Genomic DNA, 24,772 nt, shown 5'->3' with positions numbered 1-24,772 from the left:
AAGACACCAGGGCAGTCACACTGATTAGAGACTTTTTAGATGCTCTGACTGTGGGTGTTAATTGTATCTGTTGGGTTTCAGTATACACAGTATTGATTAGATGGTTACTTGAGCAAATATAAAGAGCCATTCTTCATTCCCGGTGGGCACTGCGGGGGTTGAGCTGCATCATTGACTCACAAGATAACATTTTAGTTTCAAGTTTTATAACTTTACTTTGGTCATTTGTTTTTTGTTTCACTGCCTATTCAATGTTATTTGTTTTAAAGGAGCAGAAAGAGACACTGACTGACATCAGGTAGTGTCAGGTGGTCTATAAATGTAACATTTCACTCTGTGAACAAATCCACACCAAATAGAGATTGAGTCCACCCTGAGACTGGATTTTAAAAAAAGTTTTAGCAAATCTCCCAGATGATTTCTGGAAGGAGATTTTTTCTTTTATTTTCACAAACTTCTTAATACAACTGCTAATGACGAGAGAAGAAATGAGTCATTGATTATACATAGAATAAGAGTTCAGCAAATACCCAGTCTGTGTGAATAGATGAACAAATACCCAGTCTGTTGCTGAATCCAGCAATGGGAATAGAATTAAAAATATATACTCGACTGTCGGAAGTTTGCTGACAAAGTTGGTCAATAATTATTCCTGTTGACCAGTAATATATCAATTTCACACCTCTAGTGTAAATATCTTTTTCTCTCCAAAATACTTTTAATATTTGTTTTGAGCCTATTGGTTACTGTAGAAACCAGGATTGGCTAAACCCAGCCAACTGTACCATCTAGTGGAGTAATCTCAGACTGCAGGGTGCCAACTGCACCATCTAGTGGAGTAATCTCAGACTGCAGGGTGCCAACTGCACCATCTAGTGGAGTAATCTCAGATTGCAGGGTGCCAACTGCAGCATCTTGTGGAGTAATCTCAGATTGCAGGGTGCCAACTGCACCATCTAGTGGAGTAATCTCAGACTGCAGGGTGCCAACTGCACCATCTAGTGGAGTAATCTCAGATTGCAGGGTGCCAACTGCGCCATCTAGTGGAGTAATCTCAGACTGCAGGGTGCCAACTCCACCATCTAGTGGAGTAATCTCATACAGCAGGGTGCCAACTGCACCATCTAGTGGAGTAATCTCAGATTGCAGGGTGCCAACTGCACCATCTAGTGGAGTAATCTCAGACTGCAGGGTGCCAACTGCACCATCTAGTGGAGTAATCTCAGACTGCAGGGTGCCAACTGCACCATCTAGTGGAGTAATCTCAGGATGCAGGGTGCCAACTGCACCATCTAGTGGAATAATCTCAGATTGCAGGGTGCCAACTGCACCATCTAGTGGAGTAATCTCAGATTGCAGGGTGCCAACTGCACCATCTAGTGGAGTAATCTCAGATTGCAGGGTGCCAACTGCACCATCTAGTGGAGTAATCTCAGACTGCAGGGTGCCAACTGCACCATCTAGTGGAGTAATCTCAGATTGCAGGGTGCCAACTGCACCATCTAGTGGAGCAATCTCAGACTGCAGGGTGCCAACTGCACCATCTAGTGGAGTAATCTCAGATTGCAGGGTGCCAACTGCACCATCTAGTGGAGTAATCTCATATTGTAGGGTGCCAACTGCACCATCTAGTGGAGTAATCTCATATTGTAAGGTGCCAACTGCACCATCTAGTGGAGCCGCGCAGAATTACAGTCAAAGCCTGGTCGACAATGGTTGATAAACCCATGGTCGTCCTGTGGTATTTCCAGTCCGTGTTGTCAGCACCCCAGCTGCTCGCTGGCTGAGGTACACAGCTGCGTTCCCTCTGGACATCTGCTGAGGTAGCTCTCCAGGGTCGTACACGGTGTTGGCTCAGCCATTATACTCCCTACAGTTAGATATCTCAGTGGTCCTCAGTCCTGAAGCTCCAGCTGCGGTAAGTGTGGGCAGCTTCTGGGTTTGTGAGGTGGGGTTGGTGTGCCACGGCTGAGCTGACAGGAAGAGAAGCGGAGGTGTAGCTGTGACCCTTTGCGATGGAGTGTGTGAACCCCTCGTCCTTACCAATGTCAAACCAACACGATTTTGCTGCTTGCTATCACTGTCCTTCAGCTAACAAACCTTCAGTCAATTCCTCAGCACCTCACCCAATTGGGGTGGAACCGATTGTTCACACCGGGCAGAGACGAGGCAGGTTCTGAGGAAGGCTGGACGAGGGCAGGATCAGCAACTCACATTTTTACTCCAGGAATTGCATCCAACTAACCTACAACAAAATTCCCTCTCCAGCCTGAACACCAGGCAGCCTGGCCAGGATCGGCACATTCCCGGATAGATCCTGTGACGAGTAACCGGAGATTGTTGTCACTTGTGTTGTACATTGTTTATCAAGGAAGCATTTCTTTTTTTTTTTAAATCACTTTTATTTTTGTAACAAATTACACATTCAGCAACACAACAGGGGTGAGAGTAACAGTGGGAGAGATCAGAGCCACATGATGGGAGCTGCCTCGTTCACTGATGCTGTGGCCGGGTTCCGCATCTTCACCCAGCAACAGATCTTGAAGCACATAACCCATTCCTGGTGACAGTGTTTATTCCAGTTTAATATTGACAGTGCTTAATGCTTCAACTGCCCAGCGTGGGTACTGTTCTACACTCCCATACATCCGCTTCATGAACTGCTGAACGAACGCTGGGGAATTTCTCCTGCTGAATACTCTCACGAATAAAGCGCATCAGGTTCAGCTGGTAGGCAATGTTGTGGATGGTGATGTGATGGAGGGCGGCAGTGTCACTCCTGAACAGAGCGTGGAGATATGCTCGAGTGTACCTCTTACAAGTCGGGCATTCACAATCCTCATCGATGGGCCCGAAATCCTTGGCATATTGCCTGTGCTTCAACTGCAAAGATCCCCAGGGAACGAGTGCAGATCCAAACTGCGCTGTGCGTGTGGGAAATACACAGTCAAACATGTCACAGCCCAGAGCCACACACACCACCAGATCTGTCGCATACCCGACTCCCATTAGGTAACGTGGTTTCTCGGGTGGGAGGTACTCTGTGCTCAGCTTCACCATTCTCCAGAAATGATCCTTCTCCTCCCCGCCACTCAATCCTCCGATGGCAAAACCAGAGACGTCACGTTTAATCATCTGTCAGACATTTCTTCCGCAGTTCAGCATCCAGACCCCCCTGGATAATGGCAAATAGACTCTGCTGCCCGGGATTCATGTTTGCTGCAATGCAGCGATCCAACCAGCGAACAGACCTGAACATGGCTTCCTCCACCCTCGGCCCAGTCACTGTACTGCTGACAACATCATCCAGCCTCATGCCCAGGTGGTAGGTGTTGCCCAGGCAGATTTGGCAGCCCAGCGCCTCCAGCTGCGGGACGGCGATTCCCTTCAGGGTTCCCTGGGTTCCCACCGGCATAAACACCGGGGTGTCCAGGGCTCCGTGCGGCAGCTGCAGGCGGCCCGGCTCACCGGACAGTCGGTGCGGCTCAGAGTCCGGAGCGGGCGGTGCGGGAGGAGGCCTAGTCCCGCCCACCGGCCCGTCACCAGGGCAACGCCGGAGGCTGGATTCTTAATGGAAGTTCGAGCTCACACCAAACTGAAAGGTGAAGGAAAATACACCACCACTTATAAAGGGGGAGATCAGGAATCAAAACCTCCATTCTGTTTACAGACCAGTAGTGAGAGGAGAAATCAGGGCTGTTTAAATTAATTCCCCTCCTTTCTGACATGGAGTGGAGTGGGGTCAGGAGGTATCTACCTGTAATGTTTCACTCTGTGAATAAATCTATACCAAGTACAGATTGGTTCCAGTTTCTTCCTTCACCAAAAGACTCTCAGGATTATATTATGGTAATACACAACCCTTATCATATGGTGAAGGTTGGAAAATAACATTTCAGACAGAATCTTACAATCCCAGTAGTTTTTGTGGGAAATAACTGAAGCGAGTGGAAATTGTCAGGGTCTGATTACTCGCCGATGTTCTCGGAGTCTGAGCCATACGACCAGTGGAAGAATGAAGTGGAGATGTGGACAAGGGTTACGTCCCCACCAAGGAGGAAACAAGGTCCGGCCTCGGTATTCTCACTTCCTAACAAAGGGAAAATCAGAAGCAAAGTATTCTGGGAGCTGGTCGCCGGTCAGTTGGATCCTGATTAAAGTTTGGATTTTCCATTAGGGTTTCGTTGATGAGGTTTACAAGAAAGATGATCTATTGGATATCTATGATGCATATTTGGACTTGGACAGATTGTGAATTAGGGTGAAAGTATCTTTAGCAGATCTAGATATCAATCAATAGTCAGAATTGGAACAGCACTAATAGGTGAATGAACCCCAGGAATGACTGGGGAACAATTAACAGCAGTTTCAGGTCCGACTGAAAATATCATTGTGATGAACTGCCCAAAGTGGAAAACCAGGGTCATCAAAGTGACACATGGCAGAGAGAATTCTGAGGCTGAAGGTGATGCTGATCAGTCTGAAGGAATTGTCTTCATCACAAGGAGCTTTGGTCCAGTATTTTATTTAGCGAATGCAAAGTCCCCCAGCCGAGCAGTTTCTTCTGGTCCTGCTGTGTTGAGTGCGGATAGGCCTCCGCTGTGTCTGCGGATTGGACATTCTTCTGTGAGGTGAGCTGGTACTAATGCCCCATCTGTGGAGGTTGGTCAGGCAGGGGCCCTGGCCGGTCCTGAACCTGTTAAGTGTGGACCACTCTTTCCTGGGAAGGTTGAAAGCAGGCAGCTGTTGGGTTGGGTTTGAGACCAGGTCCTTGTTTGTCAAGTCCAATGATTCCCATTCATTTGCCCAGGTGGAATTTGCGTTGATGTCCTGTGTGGGAGGATTTTTCCAGATTGGCGCCTTGATGGGAGACATACTTTGGGTGGGCTGAATACATAAAACATACATAGAAAATAGAAGCAGGAGGAGGCCATTCAGCCCTTCGAGCTGCTCCACCATTCATTATGATCATGGCTGATTATCAAGTTAAATAGGGGCAAGACTTCTGGTGGTGGCGATCTGCTCAGCGGACACACATCAGGTGGCTCTCCACCCAAACAAACCCCACAGAGGCAATTTATCGGGAATTCTGGCTTAAAAAGCCCACCAAAATCCATCCAAGGGTGAAAGACGCAAGGAAGGAACATGCCTGGGAGCAACAAACAGAGGGGATGGCGAGATATTAGGAGCAGCAGCAAAGGAAAGGGGCAGGAACTGCGGGTGCACAGACAGGAGGCCACACGAGGCGAGGCGGAGGTTCAGGCGAACCAGGAGGGGGAAAAGCCGGCGAACCGAACAGCGGAGCAGGACGCAGCGACCCCCCCCCCCCCCCCACCCCCACCCACACACATGCAGGGGGACTAATGGAGAATGGTGCTGGAAAGAGAGCTAAATGCCATGAAGGAGGTGATCAGGATGGAGCTCCACACGATGATGAAGGTGATGTCGGAGGCGACAAACCCAATGCAGCGAACCATCAAAGGCCTGGGAAGGAAGGTGGAGGCACAGGAGAAAACAATCCTGGAGTTGGAGAAAGCTGCCTCGGACCAGAACGACAGGGTCGAAGCTCTGGAAACGGAGGTGAGGAGGTTGGTGACGGCCCAAGGGAGCCTAAGAGGGAAAGTGGAGGACCAGGAAAACCGGTCCAGGTGGAAGAATGTCAGAATAGTGGGTCTGCAAGAGAAGATAGAGGGTGGGGTTACAGGGATAGGTTGGAGGTGTGGGCTTAAGTGGGGTGCTCTTACCAAGGGCCAGTGCAGACTCGATGGGCCGAATAGCCTCCTTCCGCACTGTAAATTCTATAATTCTGTGAATACCCTGAGCCTTCCCTCCATATCCATTGATCCCTTCAGCCCCAAGAACTGTATCTAATTACTTCTTGAAATTACACAACGTTTTGGCCTCAACTATTTTCTGTGATAGTGAATTGCAAAGATTCACCAGTCTCTGGGTGAAGAAATTTCCCCTCGCCTCAGTCCTAAAAGGTTTACCATCCCTTATCCTCAAATTATGACCTCCAGTTCTGGACTCCCCCACCATCGAGAACATTCTTTCTGAATCTACCCTGTCTAATCCTGTTAGACTTTTGTACGTCAGCCTGGTTTCTATTGATGTGATCCAATCAGTACGGTCGGAGAGGCTGTTACGATCCGATCAGTGTGGTCGGAGAGGCTGTTATGATCCGATCAGTGTGGTCGGAGAGGCTGTTACGATCCGATCTGTGTGGTCGGAGAGGCTGTTACGATCCGATCAGTGTGGTCGGAGAGGCTGTTATGATCCGATCAGTATGGTCGGAGAGGCTGTTACGATGCGATCAGTATGGTCGGAGAGGCTGTTATGATCCGATCAGTGTGGTCGGAGAGGCTGTTACGATCCGATCTGTGTGGTCGGAGAGGCTGTTACGATCCGATCAGTACGGTCGGAGAGGCTGTTATGATCCGATCAGTATGGTCGGAGAGGCTGTTACGATGCGATCAGTATGGTCGGAGAGGCTGTTACGATCCGATCAGTACGGTCGCAGAGGCTGTTACGGTCCGATCAGTATGGTCGGAGAGGCTGTTACGATCCGATCAGTATGGTCGGAGAGGCTGTTACGGTCCGATCAGTATGGTCGGAGAGGCTGTTACGATCCGATCAGTACGATCGGAGAGGCTGTTACGATGTGATCAGTGTGGTCGGAGAGGCTGTTACGATCCGATCAGTATGGTCGGAGAGGCTGTTATGATCCGATCAGTGTGGTTGGAGAGGCTGTTACGATCCGATCAGTATGGTCGGAGAGGCTGTTATGATCCGATCAGTACGGTCGGAGAGGCTGTTACGATGCGATCAGTACGGTCGGAGAGGCTGTTACGATGCGATCAGTACGGTCGGAGAGGCTGTTACGATCCGATCAGTATGGTCGGAGAGGCTGTTACGATCCGATCAGTGTGGTCGGAGAGGCTGTTACGATCCGATCAGTGTGGTCGGAGAGGCTGTTACGATCCGATCAGTGTGGTCGGAGAGGCTGTTACGATGCGATCAGTATGGTCGGAGAGGCTGTTACGATCCGATCAGTATGGTCGGAGAGGCTGTTACGATCCGATCAGTATGGTCGGAGAGGCTGTTACGATCCGATCAGTATGGTCGGAGAGGCTGTTACGATCCGATCAGTACGGTCGGAGAGGCTGTTACGATCCGATCAGTATGGTCGGAGAGGCTGTTACGATCCGATCAGTATGGTCGGAGAGGCTGTTACGATCCGATCAGTACAGTCGGAGAGGCTGTTACGATCCGATCAGTATGGTCGGAGAGGCTGTTACGATCCGATCAGTATGGTCAGAGAGGCTGTTACGATCCGATCAGTATGGTCGGAGAGGCTGTTACGATCCGATCAGTATGGTCAGAGAGGCTGTTACGATCCGATCAGTATGGTCGGAGAGGCTGTTATGATCCGATCAGTATGGTCGGAGAGGCTGTTACGATCCGATCAGTATGGTCAGAGAGGCTGTTACGATCCGATCAGTATGGTCGGAGAGGCTGTTATGATCCGATCAGTATGGTCGGAGAGGCTGTTACGATCCGATCAGTATGGTCGGAGAGGCTGTTACGATCCGATCAGTATGGTCAGAGAGGCTGTTACGATCCGATCAGTATGGTCGGAGAGGCTGTTATGATCCGATCAGTATAGTCGGAGAGGCTGTTACGATCTGATCAGTATGGTCGGAGAGGCTGTTACGATCCGATCAGTATAGTCGGAGAGGCTGTTCCCAGCTTTTCTCTGTGGCACCCCGTGTTTCCAGGATTTTACTCAGATTTTCCCATTTTGCAGAGATATGAGCCGGGGCCTCCTCGACCGATTTCTTCAATCCCACCGCCAAGGTTTGATGATGTTTCTCTAATCCGGCCACCACAATACGGCCAATATCGTCGCCATCAGCAACATAGTCGGCAGGGGAGAGGGAGAGCCGCCCTCACCACCTTGTTACTTACCGAACCCTGCGACACCTCGGAATCTGAAGAGTAATCGCACCTTTCTTGTTTTATTCCTTCCTGGGTATTTCCGGTGGGTTTGTATCTTCCCCAGTCAGGTTGGTGGGTTTGGAAGTTCCCGTCAGCGGCCGCTGTGCCTCAAACCTATATTTAGAACCCGTGTGTCCCCCTCTCCTAAATACGTCACTGAGTCCCCCAGCCTCACATTCCTGTCCTCGGCCTGCTGCAATGTTCCGGAGAAGCCCAACACAAGCTGGACCAACAGCCCCTCATCTTCCCATGAGGCACTTTACAGCCTTCTGGGCTCAACATTGAGATCAACAACTTCACACCCTGAACTCTCTCCTCCATTTTGATTTGGTTTTTTGCCGAGTGCCTGTCTGCATCTTGTCTTCATGTTTTTTGCTTCCAGACAGAGCTGTCCTTTATTCTGCCATTAACACTTACTCTGGACCAATGCTTTGTTTCTTTACCACAACCATTACCTCTCCCTTTGCCTTTTGTTCCAGGACATTTTTTCACATTTAATCTCACCCTCCCTCTAACCAATCCCTGACAAATGGAACCCTGGATATCAGTTATTCCTTCTCAGTTCTCAAATAACAGAGATCAAGTCTGTGCTTTTTGGCAAAGTCCCCTTGTACTTTATTTGTCAGCTGTGCCACTGGTAAACTTATTTTCAATACAAAATTTAGAAAGTTTCCAACTAGCCCTGTAGCAAGCTAGTCAGATTGATTATCTTTAGCGAATACAGTAGTGAGTTTTCATTCAATTGCAGATCATGGTAATTCTTCAAATCATAATACACAGGATAAAATAACTAAGTAATTTAAACAAAAGAAAGATGGTGATTAGCAGAAGCAAGCAGCAAAGGAAATAGGTTTCAGAAATATAGATGGGGTGATCCCAGGATGAGTTTTTCCATCTCGGTAAGTGATTTTTAAGGAGATTATTATCTTAATGTCTCGCCTTCTTTTTACTTCTGATTGGCTTTAACTAATTTATAATTTCCTCAATTCAGCCAAAATGTCTGTCCCTCAATTTAAGAGATATTTGCATTTAAATGTATCAATGCAAATTTCCGATTCCATCGCTTGCCAATTTTGCAAAATATCCACACCTGCATCTAACATTAATTGAAAAACACAGTTTTCATTGAGACATTATCACCCTAGACTGGCTGTTACCATAGAAATTGGACTAATCGTTCTTAGGATAGCAACACCAGTTCTTACGATACAATGGGGCCTTTTAGCTAGTTGACGTCACTGACCTTGCAGATGTGAAACTTAAGAAATTAAAGTGTATGATCTGGATTAACCCTTAGTGGATTCCCAGCTATTGTTACACTCAAGTAATGCTGAAATGATATGAATGAAAATCACTTATTGTCACAAATAGGCTTCAAATGAAGTTACTGTGAAAAGCCCCTATTCGCCACATTCCGGCACCTGTTCAGGGATGCTGGTACAGGAATTGAACCGTGCTGCTGGCCTGCCTTGGTCTGCTTTCAAAGCCAGCGATTTAGCCCTGTGCTAAACCAGCCCCTAATATCCTTAATATGATTATAGTTAATTATTCTTAATGAGTTCTTATTTAATCCTTTTACCTCTATCGCCTTCCATTACTCTCATGGTTATTGCTGACTAGAAAAGTCACTGACTTTCCCTTTTGTTCTGTCTGACCGTCCCCCTTTCTCACCAGCATTAAACCCATCACATTTCTCCCTCTCTTTAGTTCAGAAGTAGAGTTACATTAGACGTGAAACATTAACTCTGTTTCTCTCTCCACAGATGCTGCCAGACCTGCTGCGTTTTTCCAGTTCTTTCTGTATTTATGTTATATCTGTCTGTAGTGGGGGGATAAATGCTCTTTACTATCCAGTAATAAATTAAATGTCCTTCTTCAGCTTCTGTGGATCATTTCAGTGGATATGTTCTCTCCCAGGCTCACAGAGCATCAGCCCACTGGAAGCAAACCCAGTGAAACGGGCCAGTCCAGCAGAAAGAAACCCTCCAACTTCACTCACTGTTAGAATGAAGATGGTTCAGTCCTGGATGTGATTAACAGCAGCAATAACAGCAGAATCCAACCACTCTCATCACTTGTGAACTCCCTGGTGTTTCAACAGATAGGATGACCGAGTGAATCCCTTCCCACACTGAGAGCAGGTGAACGGCCTTTCCCCAGTGTGAACTCGCTGGTGTCTCAGCAGCTGTGATGAAACACAGAATCCCTTCCCACACTCAGTGCAGGTGAACGGCTTCTCCCCCAAGTGAACTCGCTGGTGTGTCCGCAGGTTGGACGAATCTCCGAATTCCTTCCCACACTGAGAGCAGGTGAATGGCTTCTCCCCAGTGTGAATGCGCTGGTGTTTCCGTAGGCTGGATAACTGAGTGAATCCCTTCCCACACTGAGGGCAGGTGGATGGCTTCTCCCCAGTGTGAATTTGCTGATGTGACTTCAGGTTGGATAACTGAACGAATCCCTTCCCACACTGAGAGCAGGTGAACGGCCTCTCCCCAGTGTGATGTGTCGATGAGCTTCGAGCCTTGATGGGAAACTGTATCTCTTCCCACATTTCCATGGTTTCTCCAAATTTTGGGTCTCCTCGTGTCTCTCCAGGTTGGACAATCAGTTGAGGCTTTGTCCACACACAGAACACGTGTACGGTCCCTCCCCGCTGTGAATGGTGTGATGTTTTTTCAGGCTGTGTAACTGGTTAAAGCTCTTTCCACAGTCAGTGCTCTGGAACACTCTCACTCGGGTGTGTGTGTCTCGGTGCTTTTCCAGTCACACTGATGGTTAAAATGTTTTGATGCTGACAGATCCGGCAAACATTTCTCCTTCTAGATTCAAAGGCCGATGATATTCAGGTCCCAAGGAATCGAGTGACTCTGACAGATCCCAGATGTGACATTTGCGATTTCTGTCTGTAATTCCTCCTCTTCTAATCTCCTGAAAAGGAATCATCACTGTCAGTACAGGATCGAAATTCATAAACAGCCAATTCTAGTTTCTCTGGAACATTCTTTCCTCTCTCATTCCCCAAAAGCTGTGAATCTCCATCCCACACACTCTCCCTCCATTCTCACTCCTGGGAACAGAGACTATAACAAATCGGAGTTGCAGTCGGCCATTTGGCCCATCGAGCCTGCTCAACCATTCATTGAGATCATTGTCCGATTTACCTCAGCACCATTTTCCCACACTATCCCCCGATATCTTCAATATCTAGAAACCTGTCAATCTCTGTCTTGAAAATATTTGATGACCGAGGCCCCACAATCCTCTGGGGTAGAGAATTGGGGAAGCACGGTAGCACAGTGGTTAGTACTGCGGCCTCGCAATGCCAGGGTCCTGGGTTTAATTCCAGCCTTGGGTCAATGTCTGTGTGGAGTTTGTACGTTCTCCCCGTGTCTGCATGGGTTTCCTCCGGGTGCTCTGGGTTCTCCCAGATGTACGGGGTAAGTGGATTGGCTGTGCTAAATTGCCCTCTAGTGTCCAGGGATGTGCAGGTTAGAATGTGGGGCTGCAGGGATAGGGTGGGATATGGATCCATGCAGGCTCGATGGGCCGAATGGCCTCCTTCTGCACTGTAGGAATTCTAACATTCTAAGAATTCCAAAGCCTCCACATCCTCGTGTGAAGAAATCCCTCCCTCATCTCCATTTTCCTGCCTGTTCCCCAGAACCCTCGACTCCCTCATCAATCAGAAATCTGTCTGGGGGGATCCACGCAAGGTGGGTGGGGGAGTAGCTGCTTTTCCGCAGGTTCTGGTGCCATTCGCATAGAATCCGTCATTTATCCTGATTGTCCGGCACTCATCTACCTCATCCTTCAATTAATATTTGTTGTCGTGTCCCTGGAAGGCTTCGGGATTGGGTTTGGTGGGATTATGCTGAAAAACGTCAAAACATCCATCGCTAAGAGTGCAGGCGGATTCAGTGGAAATGGAGCCACCTTTTCAACATGGCGGCCTGACCCTCAGGAAGTCTCTCGACTCCCCGCTCTCCGGGGCTCTCTCGGAGGCGGTGAAAATGATGACTGCCGACATTCTCTGTGTTATTGACCTGAGGCTGAGTGAGCTGACTCAATATCTGTGAGCTCATGAGGCCGAGCTGTAAAACACCATGAAGAGGCTCAATGATCCGGAGGAAAGAATCCTGAACGTTGAGCAAGATGCCTCCTCGGCGGAGGCAAGAATTCAATTCTTGGAAACCGGCCGAGTGACGTGACGGAGGTCCTGGAGGATTTGGAGAACCGGGGTCAGAGAAAGAACATCCGAGTTGTCGGCCTGCCAGAAGGTGTGGAGGGTGAGGCTCCCATTAGGTTCTTCGAGGACCGGCTGCCATGTTTTCTCAAGCTGGATGTGAATCCTGGGTGTTTCCAATTAGAAAGGTGTTGGACCTGGGGGGAGGTTTGTGACGGTGAGTGGGGCGTGAGAGGGGACGGCGGTGGTGTTGGTAAATGTGTATGCGCCCATTTGGGATGATATTGGTTTTGTAAAGAAGTTACTGGGAGCGATTCCGGACCTGGATTCTCAGCAGCTGATCATGGGAGTGGATTTTAATTGTGTCATGGAGGTCGGGCCCTAAGTCGATGGGAAGGTCGAGAATGATGAAAGAGCTCTGAAGGTTCTGGAAAGGATGGGGATGGTGTATCAGTGGACGTTCGTGAACCCGGGAGAGAGGGAATATTCCTTCTTCTCGCATGTGTATAGGGTGTATTCCAGGATTGATTTTTTTGTAGTGATCCGGTCGGTGCTGATGGCGATGGTCGGACTGGAATCATGATCTCAGACCATCACCGCACTGGTTAGGTGTGAGGCTTTGATCGGGACAGGTGCAGAGACCGGGGTGGAGGATGAATTCTCGGCTTTTGGCTGATAAGAAATTCTGTGGGAAGGCGAGAGGAGCGATTAAGAACTAAGCTGAGCTCAGCCTAAACAGGGAGGTGTCGGATGCCATGTTGTGGGAGGCCGGTATCCGGGGAGAAATCACTTCATTTAAAGCCGACAGGGAGAGGCTGAGAAGAGAGGAGCACCGGTGGTTACTGGATGAGGTAGTGGAGGTGGACCCCACAAAGGAATTGTTGGCAGAAAGGAAGACGTTGCAGGGGCAGTTTGACCAACTGACGATGGGTAGGGCGGTGGGCAGCTGCAGAGGGTGAGGGGGCTGCAGTGTGAGCATGGGGAGAAGGCAAGGCATAGGCTGGTCCACCAGCTGCAGTATCAGGCAGCATCAAGGGAAATTCTGCAGGTGAAGGCGGCGAAGGGGGAGGTGGTATTGGACCCAAAAGGATAAATGAGGTGTTGAAGGCCTTCTACCAGGGGCTGTATAGGGCCGAGTCGGTGGGGGAGGTGGCGGGTGTGGGCAGTTCCTGGATGGGATGGATTTCCTGAAGTTGGAGGAGGGGTAGAGGCCGGCACTGGAGCAGCCATTGGGGTTAAGGGAGGTAATGGAGTGTATTGGTAGGATGAAGGCAGGGTAGGCGATGGCTTTCCGGTGGAATTTTCTAAGCAGTTTATGACGGAGTTGCCCCTCCCCAGTTGTTGTGTGTGTTTAGTGAGGGGGTGGAAGAGGGAGATCTGTCGGCTACGTTGGTGCAGACATTGATCTCAGAAAAGAAGTATCCACCAGAGTGTGGGTCCTACAGGCCCATTTCGCTGTTAAACACGGACATGAAGGCCCCGGTGAAAGTGTTGCCGTGTAGGTAGGAGGGGTGTGCGCCGGTGATGGTTTCTGAGGATCAAACGGGTTTTGTGAAGGGGAGTTGGCTCTCCAGTAACATCAGGAGGTGACTGAATGTAATTATGACTCTGGCAAGGGGGTGAGAGCGTGGGTTTGATTGTTGTATGCATTCCCCATGACGCTGACACACACACGCCATAATCATCTTATCTATTGAATGGAAAAAGGCCTTACGGATGTAGATCGGTCAGGATCCAAATAGAAAGAGGATCCTGGGCAGTACATTCACCTTGATCATCTGCACCCTCCCGCCAGGGAAAGCGGGAGTCCATCCCATCTCTGTGGGCCATTTTTGACTTTGTCCGGCAGACTCACTCCTCCTGGGCTTTCCATCAGTAAATTAAATTCAACTTAGGCTGGGAGTGGGGTACAGTATTTAGCACTGCTGCCAGGGACCCAGGTTTGATTCCTTGAGCGGCTGTCTGTGTGGCGTTTGCACATTCTCCATGTTTCCTCCGGGTGATCCGAATTTCTCCCACAGTCCAAAGATGTGTAGCTAAAGTGGATTGGTCATGCTAAATTGCCCCTAATATCCAAAGATATGTAGGTTAGGCGGGTTGGCCATGATCGATGCATGAGGTTACGGGGATAGGGTGGGGAATGGGTCTCAGTGAAGGGCTTTTTCTGAGGCTCAGTGCACACCTGAGGGGTGAATGGCCTTCTGCACTATCGGAATTCTATGTCATCTATGTTGTGTTCTTCATTTTAATTCGATTATGCTGTTAGTCTATTTTGTAATATTTTGGGGTGTGCATTGTATAATCTGTTTTTGTATAATCTTACCCTCTTTCCCCACTCACTGTGTTAACCTGTTAGCTGGTTGTTCAATTGATCTAGCATTTCACATAGTGTCTCTGAGCCCTAAAATATCCTGGTACAAATTAATTCTGCAATGTGTTCCTTGTATTTATGCGGCAATATCTCTTGTTCTCTTCTGTGCCCATTTCCCACCAATTTTCCTGTTACTCTGTTCCATTCATTATTTAAAAAATGGTTAAAAAACCATAACAAAATAAAAATCTGTCCAACTCATCCGTGAATATATTCAGTGACTCCCTGACTCCACTGGTCCCTGTGTAAGAGAAATCCAGAGACTAACAACCCTCTGAGGGAACTGATGACTTGAAATGTATAACATAGTGACAGAACTATATTGCACAACTGGAAATAATAATAAATATACTTGATTACACAACTATCAATAATCAAAAAATCTGCAATTTATAACACCAGGCATATTGCGGGACGATATTATTTGTAGTCCCCTTAAATGTCAGCCATCTCTTGGGCAAACCAGCCCTTTAATTGTGAACATTGGGAAAGAGGCCATCATTTAAGCCAGACAAATAAATGTGTCAAGCTGAGGGAGCAAAGGATGTCAACGTCTTTAAGAGAGAGAGAGAGACCTGGGTCAAGCTTTGCAGAGTCTGCACCCTCCCTGGATTCACTTCCTTTCCCTTCAGTTGCTGCAAGTGACCAATTGAAGGTGAGAATGAGAAAAGAAATGGAAATCGGGAGAAAAGACAGTGTTTTACTCACAGATGTTGGAGACAGGGGGAGATTTCATCCAACTTCCGCTTTGTGACATCACAATGGCGCCCTGCCTCAATCAACCAATAGGAATCACGTGTTCCGGGTGTCGTCTCCGGGTTGCAGTGCGCAGGCGCAGGCGCAGACTCGGGAGGCCCGACCCGACCCTTTGTTCGCCCTCTGCCTGCACGTGTACCTGCTGGAAATCTGACGGCTCCGGCCAGAGCGAGGAACCGCTCGGTGATCTCCGCGGGGCTCCCCCGGGACTGCGCATGTGTGAACGAGAGCCCGCCCACTATCTTTCCTGCTGAGGTGTTGACCAATTGAAGTTTTGGAGGACCGGAAGGTCTCTGGTCCTCCAGCCAATCAGAGCGCGGGGTTTGTGTGAGTGACGATTGAGCTTCAGTGAGACGGAAGCTTCTTCCTTTCTCCAACATCTGTGAGTAAAACACTTTCTTTTCTCCCCCTTTCCATTTCTTTTCTCATTCTCACCTTCAATTGGTCACTTGCAGCAACTGAAGGGAAAGGAAGTGAATCCAGGGAGGGTGCAGACTCTGCAAAGCTTGGCCCAGGTCTCTCTCTCTCTCATCCTTTGCTCCCTCAGTTTGACACATTTATTTGTCGAGACTCTCTGAAGCTCAAATACGACAAATATAAACTATCCATGAGCCCGGCTGCTGCCCAGCCTGTAATATAACAGAGGGCTGGTTTCCCTCAGCTGGTTAGAGAAGCAGAGCGAGGCCAGCAGCGTTGGTGTAATTCCCCTAACGGCTGAAATTATTCATGAAGGCCCCACCTTCTCAAACCTGTCCCTCGCCTCAAAGGGGAAAGCAGCATCTGGTCATCTGGGACTATGGTGACTTTACCTTTAATATAATAATTGAATCAACTTGATATAATCCTCACCCAACCCGAAGCCTCTCAGTGTTTACACCAGATAAATCCACTCAATTTGAGCAAATGCTTTCAGTACACCGCTTTTACCAGACTCCTAAACAACCCTCTTCTGGACTGACCTTATTAACACTACACTTCTGTAGGCTTCACCTGTTGCCGGTGTTTATGTAGTTACATTGTGTACCTTGTGTTGCCGTATTATGTATTTTCTTTTATTTCCTTTTCTTTTCATGTACTTAATGATTAAGTACATGAAAAGAAAAGGAAATAAAAGACAAGTACATGAAAAGAAAAGGAAATAAAAGGAAATAAAAGACAAGAACGATCACGGGAGCCTCCGTGGACCGTGGGGCAGTTACCAGATTCTAATTTTGTTGTATTCCCAAGATTAATGTATATCATTAACCTCTATCATTACTATTATCTTTATTTTTACTTCCACCAAGGAGGTTATGTTTTTGTCGGAGTATGTGTGTGTTTGTTTTTTTTCCACTGACGTTGTACAGATTGTATACAAATTTCACAGACTGCATACAAAGTTTCCCCTGCTTTCATTTATGTGGGGGGGGGGGGGGGATTTTTTTTCCCTTCGATTTCATAACCCTTGGAGAAGGTCTGCACTCTCTGAGTGCTCTTATTATTGTATATATCTGTATGTAATTTTTTCATTTAATGTGGGGGCCCCTTTTTGCGGATCCTGGTTCAGCTGCACCATTTGCAGTACTGCACCATATGGCCCATGGACCATGGTAAATTCGGCTATGGAAAATTTCTGTGGTGCCCCCTTCCCTTGATGCCCTAAGCACGTGCTTATTTTGCTTAATGGTTAATCCACCCCTGACTTAATGATCCGTTGAGCTGCTTGCAGAAAAATACTCTTCACTGTACCTCGGTACACGTGACAATCAACAAATCCAATCCAAGAGATCACCAGTCCATCCAGTGCATATTTCTGAAAAACTTGAATCACATTCAGCAACCTTTCAAAGTTGTGACTGGAAAATCTTCCCCGATAAAGCCAGTCTGGTCCTCCCGCACAATTGTCGGAAGGATGTCCTCGAGCCTTCTCACCAAAACTTTAGATAGCAGTTTGAAGTGAAGATTCAAAAGAGGGATTGACCAATAAGAGGTCCACTCCTCCGTGTCCTTGCCCGTCTTCAGAATCAAAGATATATAAGCGTCACAGAGAGTTGCTGGCAGCATCCCCGAGTCAAAAGAGTGACAATACATATCCACCAATGGATCTGACAACAAATCCTCAAATCCGCTATAATAATAATCTTTATTAGTGTCGCAATTAGGCTGACATTAACACTGCAATGAAGTTACTGTGAAAATCCACTATCGCCACACTCTGGCGCCTGTTCGGGTACCATGAGGGAGAATTCAGAATGTCCAAACTACCTAACAGCATGTCTTTCGGGACTTGTGGGAGGAATCTGGAGCACCTGGAGGAAACCCACGCAGACACGGGGAGAACGTGCAGACTTTGCATAGACCAGAGACCCAAGCCAGGAATGGAATGCGGATCCCTGATGCTATGAAGCAACTGTGCTAACCACTGCTATATGGCAGGGATTTGCTCGGTTTATTCCCAAACTTCTACAATCTTTTCCCGACCTGCTGAGTCAATAGGGGGTCCAAAGCCACTCCTGCCGTGTTAACCTCCCTCAGCGATCGGGTCCTCGGGGCCTTCTTATAATTCTCCTCGGCCTTTGCCAGACAAACCTCCAGACGTCTTTGGTGCTCCAGCATCCTGTACCTTTTATTAGCAGCGTAAGAAATGATCAGCCCCCCCCCCCCCCCAAACACACACGCATACACACACACACACACACACACACACTGGCAGGAGCTATAGATGTCTGCAGGGGGAAATGGAGGGAGAAATACCAGGAGCCAAGTTAAAGAAACTGAATAATTCAAATTCTTCCTCAAAATGTGTCGGAAATGACGTAACTCTTATCAGGGAAGCATCAAATCACCACTCTTAACCTGGGGGTGAGCCCTCGAGTAGGATCTCCAGAGAAATGAGGAGATTGTTCACAATTACGATGTTTTCTGTGGACACCAAGTATGGGATCGTCCTCAGCAGAAAAAAGTCGTTGATTCTATTATGACTTTGATGTGGGGCTGGAAATACGGTAAAATCTATACCCTTTGATGCAAAGCTCTCCACATAACCCAACTCCTTACAAGCCGGGGCCAACGCCCTACCTTGCAGCATGAGGGGGGGGTTTGGTTCCTGGTAACCAGGGGCTTATCTACCAGAGAATTTAAGTGGCCGTTGAAGTCTACTAAATCCACAAAAACCTTTGTAATGATCTCCGGGGAGTAATTCGGGGGTCCATAAACATTCATTATAGAAACAACATCTCCATACACCGAACCTCTAATGATCACATATCCACCTCCTTTGTCCTTGGTGCAGATTTCAACCTGAAAAGTGATATTTTTATTAATAAGGATTTCCACACCCCTGCTACTTGATGAAAAGGTGGTGGAAACCCCCCCCCCCCCCCCCCCTTCCTGTAATAAAGCCATGTCAAATTTCTCCTTAAGAAAGGGAGAGGATCTTTTTCCTTCTGATAGGGTGATGGATGCCCCGTACATTCCCTGAGAAAATCTGCAGATTAACTGCCGCCATTAGTGAGGCGACAGAGAGAACAGGAACAGATTTTCACACCACAATCGGGCGTGCGCCATTACCCCCCTCCTCCAACTCACTTTACACCAGAGGCACCAAAGTTTCCCCAAACTGCTCCTTTCACAGATAATAGCCCCGTCTGTACCAGAGTAGGATAAAGTCAACAACACATAAACCCTCCCATAATAACAAAATACAGAAGAATCACAACCACAATAGATCCATGGGGACATTCCTCAATATGACTGAGGACCCGGAGGATTAACCCCACGGCCAGACTGTCGTTACCCTCAGGATACCTTCTCCAAAATGAGAAGAAAAGAAGGGCCAACAAGGGAATGGGGATCAAATGTCCCTCCCACATTTTAGACCCACCCGTGAAGACCTGCATCCACCACCACCCACCCCTCGGCAATGGCACCACTCGGTTCTGCCATGATTAACGCTCTGATAATAGAAGAAAGATGACGGATAATAAGCACACGGCACATATACCATAACTGAGATAAGATAATACGAGTCCCTGTAACGCTCAAGGAGAAGAAGACATTCAATCGGCGCTCTCAGAATAACAACTCTCTTCAACGGGATAAAAGATAACAAATTCAGACAACAACACCATGATAGGGAAAGAGTCCGGATTAGAGCCTGAGTTAGTCTGAGCTGCAAACCATCCCTCCAAATCCTTGCCCATCGTGGATTCAACAATGGCCAAGGCAGTAGTCGGATTATTGAAAGACTTGACGGAGTTGTCGGATACAATTTTCAGGGTCGCAGGATAAAGCGACATAATTCACTCCCGCAACCTTGATTTCCCTTCAAATTTCATCGAAGCCTCGATGCTTCGTTTGTGTGGCTGCCGAAAAGTCCTGGAAGAAGGAAATCCTCACTCCCTCATGGAGCCAGGTCCCACCTCACCTTACCCGTCTCCAGGACCCTCTGGTGATCTTTCAAGTTGTGGAAGTGAATGATTACAGGCCTGGGATGAAAACTATCCCTCGGCCTCAAAGACAGGATCCGATGCCCTTTCTAATTGGAAACACCCAGACTTCATATCCATCTTGAGAAAATGTGGCAGCCGATCCTCGAAGCACCTAACGGGAGCCTTACCCTCCACACCTTCTGGCAGGCCGACGACTCGGATGTTCTTTCTCTGATCCTTGGTTCTCCAAGTGCTCCAGGACACCCCCCCCCCCCCCCCCCCACGCCGCTCAGTCGGTTTTCCAAGGATTTAAATCTTACCTCCCCCGAGGAGGCATCTTGCTCAATATTCAGAATTCTCTCCGGATCATCGAGCCTCTTCATGGTGTTTTACAGCTCGGCCTCATGAGCTCACAGATATTGAGTCACCACACTCATCCTCTGGTCAATAACACGGAGAATGTCGCTGACATAGATCGGTCAATGATCCCACAGAATAGATGAGCAGGCTCGATGGGCCGATTGGCCAATTGCAGCTCCTATTTGTAATGGTCTCTGTGTCCAGGACAGGAAGCAGTGAGCATGGATCTGTCAATCAGCCTGAATCAGCACCTTCAGGAGAATTGGGAGGGTGAATATTAGATACAGCAGAGTGAGAATGGAGGGAGAGTGTGTGGGATTGAGATTTACACCTTTTGGGGAATGAGAGGAAAGAATGTTCTCCAGAAACTAGAATTGTCTGTTCTGAATTTCTATCCTGCACTGACAGTGATGTCTTTTGTAAATTGTTTTTACAGGATATTAGAAGAGGAGGAATTACAGACAGAAATTTCAAACGTCACGTCTCAATCTAACTGAGTCTCTCAATTCCTTGGAACTGAATATCACCGAAGTTTGAATCTAGAAGGAGAAAGGTTTGTCTGTTCTGTCAGCTTCAAAAGATTTTAAACATCAGTGTGACTGGAAAAGCACCGAGACACACACACCCGAGTGAGAGTGTTCCAGAGCACTGACTGTGGAAAGAGCTTTAACCAGTTACACAGCCTGAAAAACATCACACCATTCACAGCGGGGAGAGACCGTACACGTGTTCTGTGTGTGGACGAGCTTGAAGTAAAAAAACTCACCACTATTCTTAGAATTCCCCCATACCAAAAAATGTCAATAAGACATTCTAAATGGTGAACAGGGATTCTCACTCCCTGACTCCTCTGCAGACTTAGATGGGTGCTATTCGGGTCAAACTAGTGTTTCAAGTTATTCCCCCAGTATAACCCATATCTTCATCGAAGAATTTCATCTACTTACCACTTAGTAGCATCGAGCCTGGTCCCACGTTGCTAAGTAAGTAAAGTAGACTTTGTAATAACCAATGTTTCAGGTTAAAACGTTTAAGTTATTTTATTATTACATTTTTTCTTTTAAAAGATGCAATCACTGTCTTTACAGAAAAGTAAAAAGATCTTGGCTCTGGATTCTCCTGGTTGGTTGAAAAGACCTTCAGGTCCACCTTGACAATCTCTCTTCTTTAGCTTTTGGTCTTCCTCAGATGGATTTGCTGTTCTGCTCGGTTGCGATGCTATATCCTTCCCATGACCGAGCTATGAGAGCTGACTCTCTGCTGGCTGTCCCCTTTTTTACGGTTTATATTCTCCTTCTAGCAGTTATTACGTTTATATGACATCGTAAAGTAACTTTATTTTACTCGTGATTGAACAAGGTACCTTTAATCTGAATTATTTCTAACACGACTCTGTATTCATACTGAACATGACTTCAGCTCATCGAACTCTGATTATATTGTTTCCTTTGTGATGTTCAAAAGTACTTTGATCCCAGAGGGGTGTTATATCTGGTTTCTGTAATTTCTAAAGTTGCTTTATTACCAAATAGTGCCCCCAGCTCAGAACTCTGACTCCGATTTGGGGCTAACCTGTGTTCCCGTGGACACGTTGTCTCCAGCTTCCCATATTCACCTGATGTCAGCAGAATTTCACACCTAAACATTTGTCACCCATTTCAACTGAAAATCCTAGCAATTCTTTTTTAGCTGCTTACTAAAATAATTAACTTCAAAGAAGGTGCAAAATATTGTTTTTTTCCATATAACTAAAAGTTCAATCTGCTGTGACTTAAAAGACATACATTAGTTTTACAGCTTGAATAGTCACAAGCTGTTTTCTTAATGCCTGTTTGATAAAGGCTATCTGCATTTCAAAACCTTCTTTTGCAGCTGCTGTTAACCCTTCATGGGATTTTTCCCTACATTCTCTCATGTACCTTATCCAGGTATTGGCAGACCTCCATGTTTCAAATGACATATTTTCCCATTTTTTTCTTTTACAGGCTTCAACTGATCGTCAAACCTGGGGAGACACGAGGAGACCCAAAACATGGAGAAACGGTGGAAATGTATGGACTGTGGGAAGGGATTTATGGCTCCATCTCAGCTGGACATTCATCGTCGCATTCACACTGGGGAGAGGCCATTCACCTGCTCTGTGTGTGGGAAGGGATTCACTGTGTTATGCACCCTGCAGAGACACCAGCGAGTTCACACTGCGGAGAGGCCGTTCACTTGCTCTCAGTGTGGGAAGGGATTCACTACTTTATCCGATCTGCAGCAACACCAGCGGGTTCACACTGGAGAGAGGCCATTCACCTGCTCTCAGTGTGAGGAGGGATTCGCTCAGTTATCCGCCCTGCAGTCACACCGGCGACTTCACACTGGAGAGAGGCCATTCACCTGCTCTCAGTGTGAGAAGGGATTCACTAAGTTATCCTATCTGCAGAGACATCAACGGGTTCACACTGGGGAGAGGCCGTTCACCTGCTCTCAGTGTGGGAAGGGATTCACTCGATTATCCAGCCTGCAGATACATCAGCGACTTCACACTGGGGAAAAGCCATTCACCTGTTCTCAGTGTAAGAAGGGATTCACTGTGTTACCCCAACTCCAGAGACACCAGCGAGTTCACACTGGGGAGAGGCCATTCACCTGCTCTCAGTGTGAGAAGGGATTCACTGTGTTATCCAGCCTGCAGACACACCAGCGAATTCACACTGGGGAGAAGCCGTTCACCTGCTCTCAGTGTGAGAAGGGATTCACTCAGTTTTCCAACCTGCAGATACATCAGCGACTTCACACTGGGGAGAAGCCATTCACCTGCTCTCAGTGTGGGAAGGGATTCACTACTTCATCGAACCTGCGGACACACCAGCGAGTTCACACTGGGGAGAAGCTGTTCACCTGCTCTCAGTGTGAGAAGGGATTCACTACGTCATCGAACCTGCGGACACACCAGCAAGTTCACATTGGGGAGAGGCCATTCATCTGCTCTCAGTGTGAGAAGGGATTCACTACTTTACCGAGCCTCCGGCTACACCAGCGACTTCACACTGCGGAGAGGCAATTCACCTGCTCTCAGTGTGGGAAGGGATTCACAACTTCATCGAACCTGCAGATACATCAGCGAGTTCACACTGGGGAGAAGCCGTTCACCTGCTCTCAGTGTGAGAAGGGATTCACTCAGTTAACCAACCTGCGGATACATCAGCGAATTCACACTGGGGAGAAGCCATTCACCTGCTCTCAGTGTGAGACGGGATTCACTACTTCATCGAACCTGCGGACACACCAACGAATTCACACTGGGGAGAGGCCATTCACCTGCTCTCAGTGTAAGAAGGGATTCGCTCGGTTATCCCACCTGCAGACACACCAGCGAGTTCACACTGGGGGGAAAGTGTTAATCTGCTCTTAGTGAGAGAAGGGATTCAGATATCCATACACCCTTCGGGAACACTAGCAAGTTAACACCTGGAAGCAGCCATTCACCTGCTCTGAGCTGAGGAGACATTCAATGACCCGTCCCAACTACGGAGACACTAGCGAATTAATTCTGGGGAGAGGCCATTCATCTGCTCTCAATGTGGGGAGAGGTTTTGTGATTCATCCCACCTGTTGTGACTGCAACAAGTTCACAATAAATTCCAGATGTTGGCTCCGTTGTTATTGTTTCTGCTCTCACTGATATCCAGGACTGCATTTTGTTCATTCTGACATCTGGTGAATGGTGATGATTGGAGGGTTTCTTTCTGCTGGACTGGCCGGTCTAACACCTCTGCCTCCGGTGGGCTGACCATTTCTGAGCCTCAGTTGCAATTACCTGGCTCCAAGTTTGACCAGGAGCACAGAATGAAAAGGTGTTTGCACGTTGGAAGATATTTAGTTCCCAAAGCAGCCATGTTGCCATGAAGATGGGCTATGGTGGTTACAGGGTTCTTTTGCCTAATTTATCTGTGTGTTTCTCGCAGAAGAAAACTGTCATGGTTTGAGGGGCAAGTTGTTTGTGGTAGATTGGGAAATTACAATAAACATATCACTGAAAGTGGCAATGCAGGTGGATAAGGTCGCTAAGAGGGGAGACGGCATGCTTGTCATCATTGGTCGGGGCATTGAGTATAAAAATTGGGAAGTCATTCTGCAGCTGTACAGAACCTTAGTTAGGCCACACGTGGAATATTGCCGACAATTCTGGTCACCACATTACCAAAAGGATGTGGAGGCTTTGGAGAGAGTACAGAGGAGGTTTACCAGGATGTTGCCTGGAGGGGATTAGCTATGAGGAGAGGTTGGATAAACTCAGTTTGTTTTCACTCGAGCAACGGAGTTGAGGGACGACCTGATAAAAGTTTACGAGGTTATGCGTGGCACGGACAGAGTGGATAGTCAGAAGCTTTTTCCCAGGTTGGAAAAGTCAATTACCAGGTGACATAGGTTTAAGGTTTGAGGGGCAACGTGCGAGGGGCAAAGTTTAGAGGAGATGTGTGAGGGAGGTTTTTGTACACAGAGGGTGGCGAGTGCCTGGAACTCTCTGTGGGAGGAGGTGGTGGAAGCACGGATGATAGCGACGTTTAAAAGGCATCTTGACGAATCGATGAATAGGATGGGAATAGACGGATACAGATCCTGGAAGCACAGAAGGTTTTAGTTTAGACAGACATCATGATCCGAGCAGGCTCTGTGCTGTACTGTCCTTTGTTCTTTGTTGTT

At 47.7% G+C, this 24,772-nt stretch overlaps 2 protein-coding genes and 1 pseudogene across 4 annotated transcripts in view; 2 read left to right on the top strand and 1 right to left on the bottom strand.

Annotated features, from left to right (window-relative positions):
• Window positions 1–24,772, top strand: part of LOC119951774 (zinc finger protein 229-like) — a 711,453-nt gene that overhangs the window by 471,907 nt on the left and 214,774 nt on the right. The gene's annotated exons all lie outside the window — the stretch shown is intronic.
• LOC119951823 lies at window positions 1,926–3,457 on the bottom strand (annotated as a pseudogene).
• Window positions 15,557–23,726, top strand: LOC119951786 (zinc finger protein 271-like). 3 transcript variants are annotated; one of them, XM_038775135.1, is made up of 3 exons: window positions 15,557–15,690; window positions 20,514–20,630; window positions 22,063–23,726. In XM_038775135.1, the coding sequence occupies exon 3, from the start codon at window positions 22,110–22,112 to the stop codon at window positions 23,478–23,480; it is 1,371 nt and encodes a 456-aa protein (XP_038631063.1). In that variant the 5' UTR covers window positions 15,557–15,690; window positions 20,514–20,630; window positions 22,063–22,109; the 3' UTR covers window positions 23,481–23,726. The 3 variants fall into 3 exon arrangements, with proteins under 3 accessions (XP_038631063.1, XP_038631064.1, XP_038631065.1); XM_038775136.1 differs by having other exon boundaries at window positions 15,615–15,694; XM_038775137.1 differs by lacking the exon at window positions 20,514–20,630 and having other exon boundaries at window positions 15,657–15,690.

This window comes from Scyliorhinus canicula, chromosome 17, assembly GCF_902713615.1.
Source record: "Scyliorhinus canicula chromosome 17, sScyCan1.1, whole genome shotgun sequence".
NCBI lineage: Eukaryota > Metazoa > Chordata > Chondrichthyes > Carcharhiniformes > Scyliorhinidae > Scyliorhinus > Scyliorhinus canicula.
Note: the sequence above shows the minus strand (reverse complement) of the source record. Positions and strands in the feature narration are given on the sequence as shown.

Bases quoted from the DNA above. Each gene is read 5' to 3' on its own strand.
- LOC119951786 (XM_038775135.1), top strand. From the start codon at position 22,110: ATGGAGAAACGGTGGAAATGTATGGACTGTGGGAAGGGATTTATGGCT.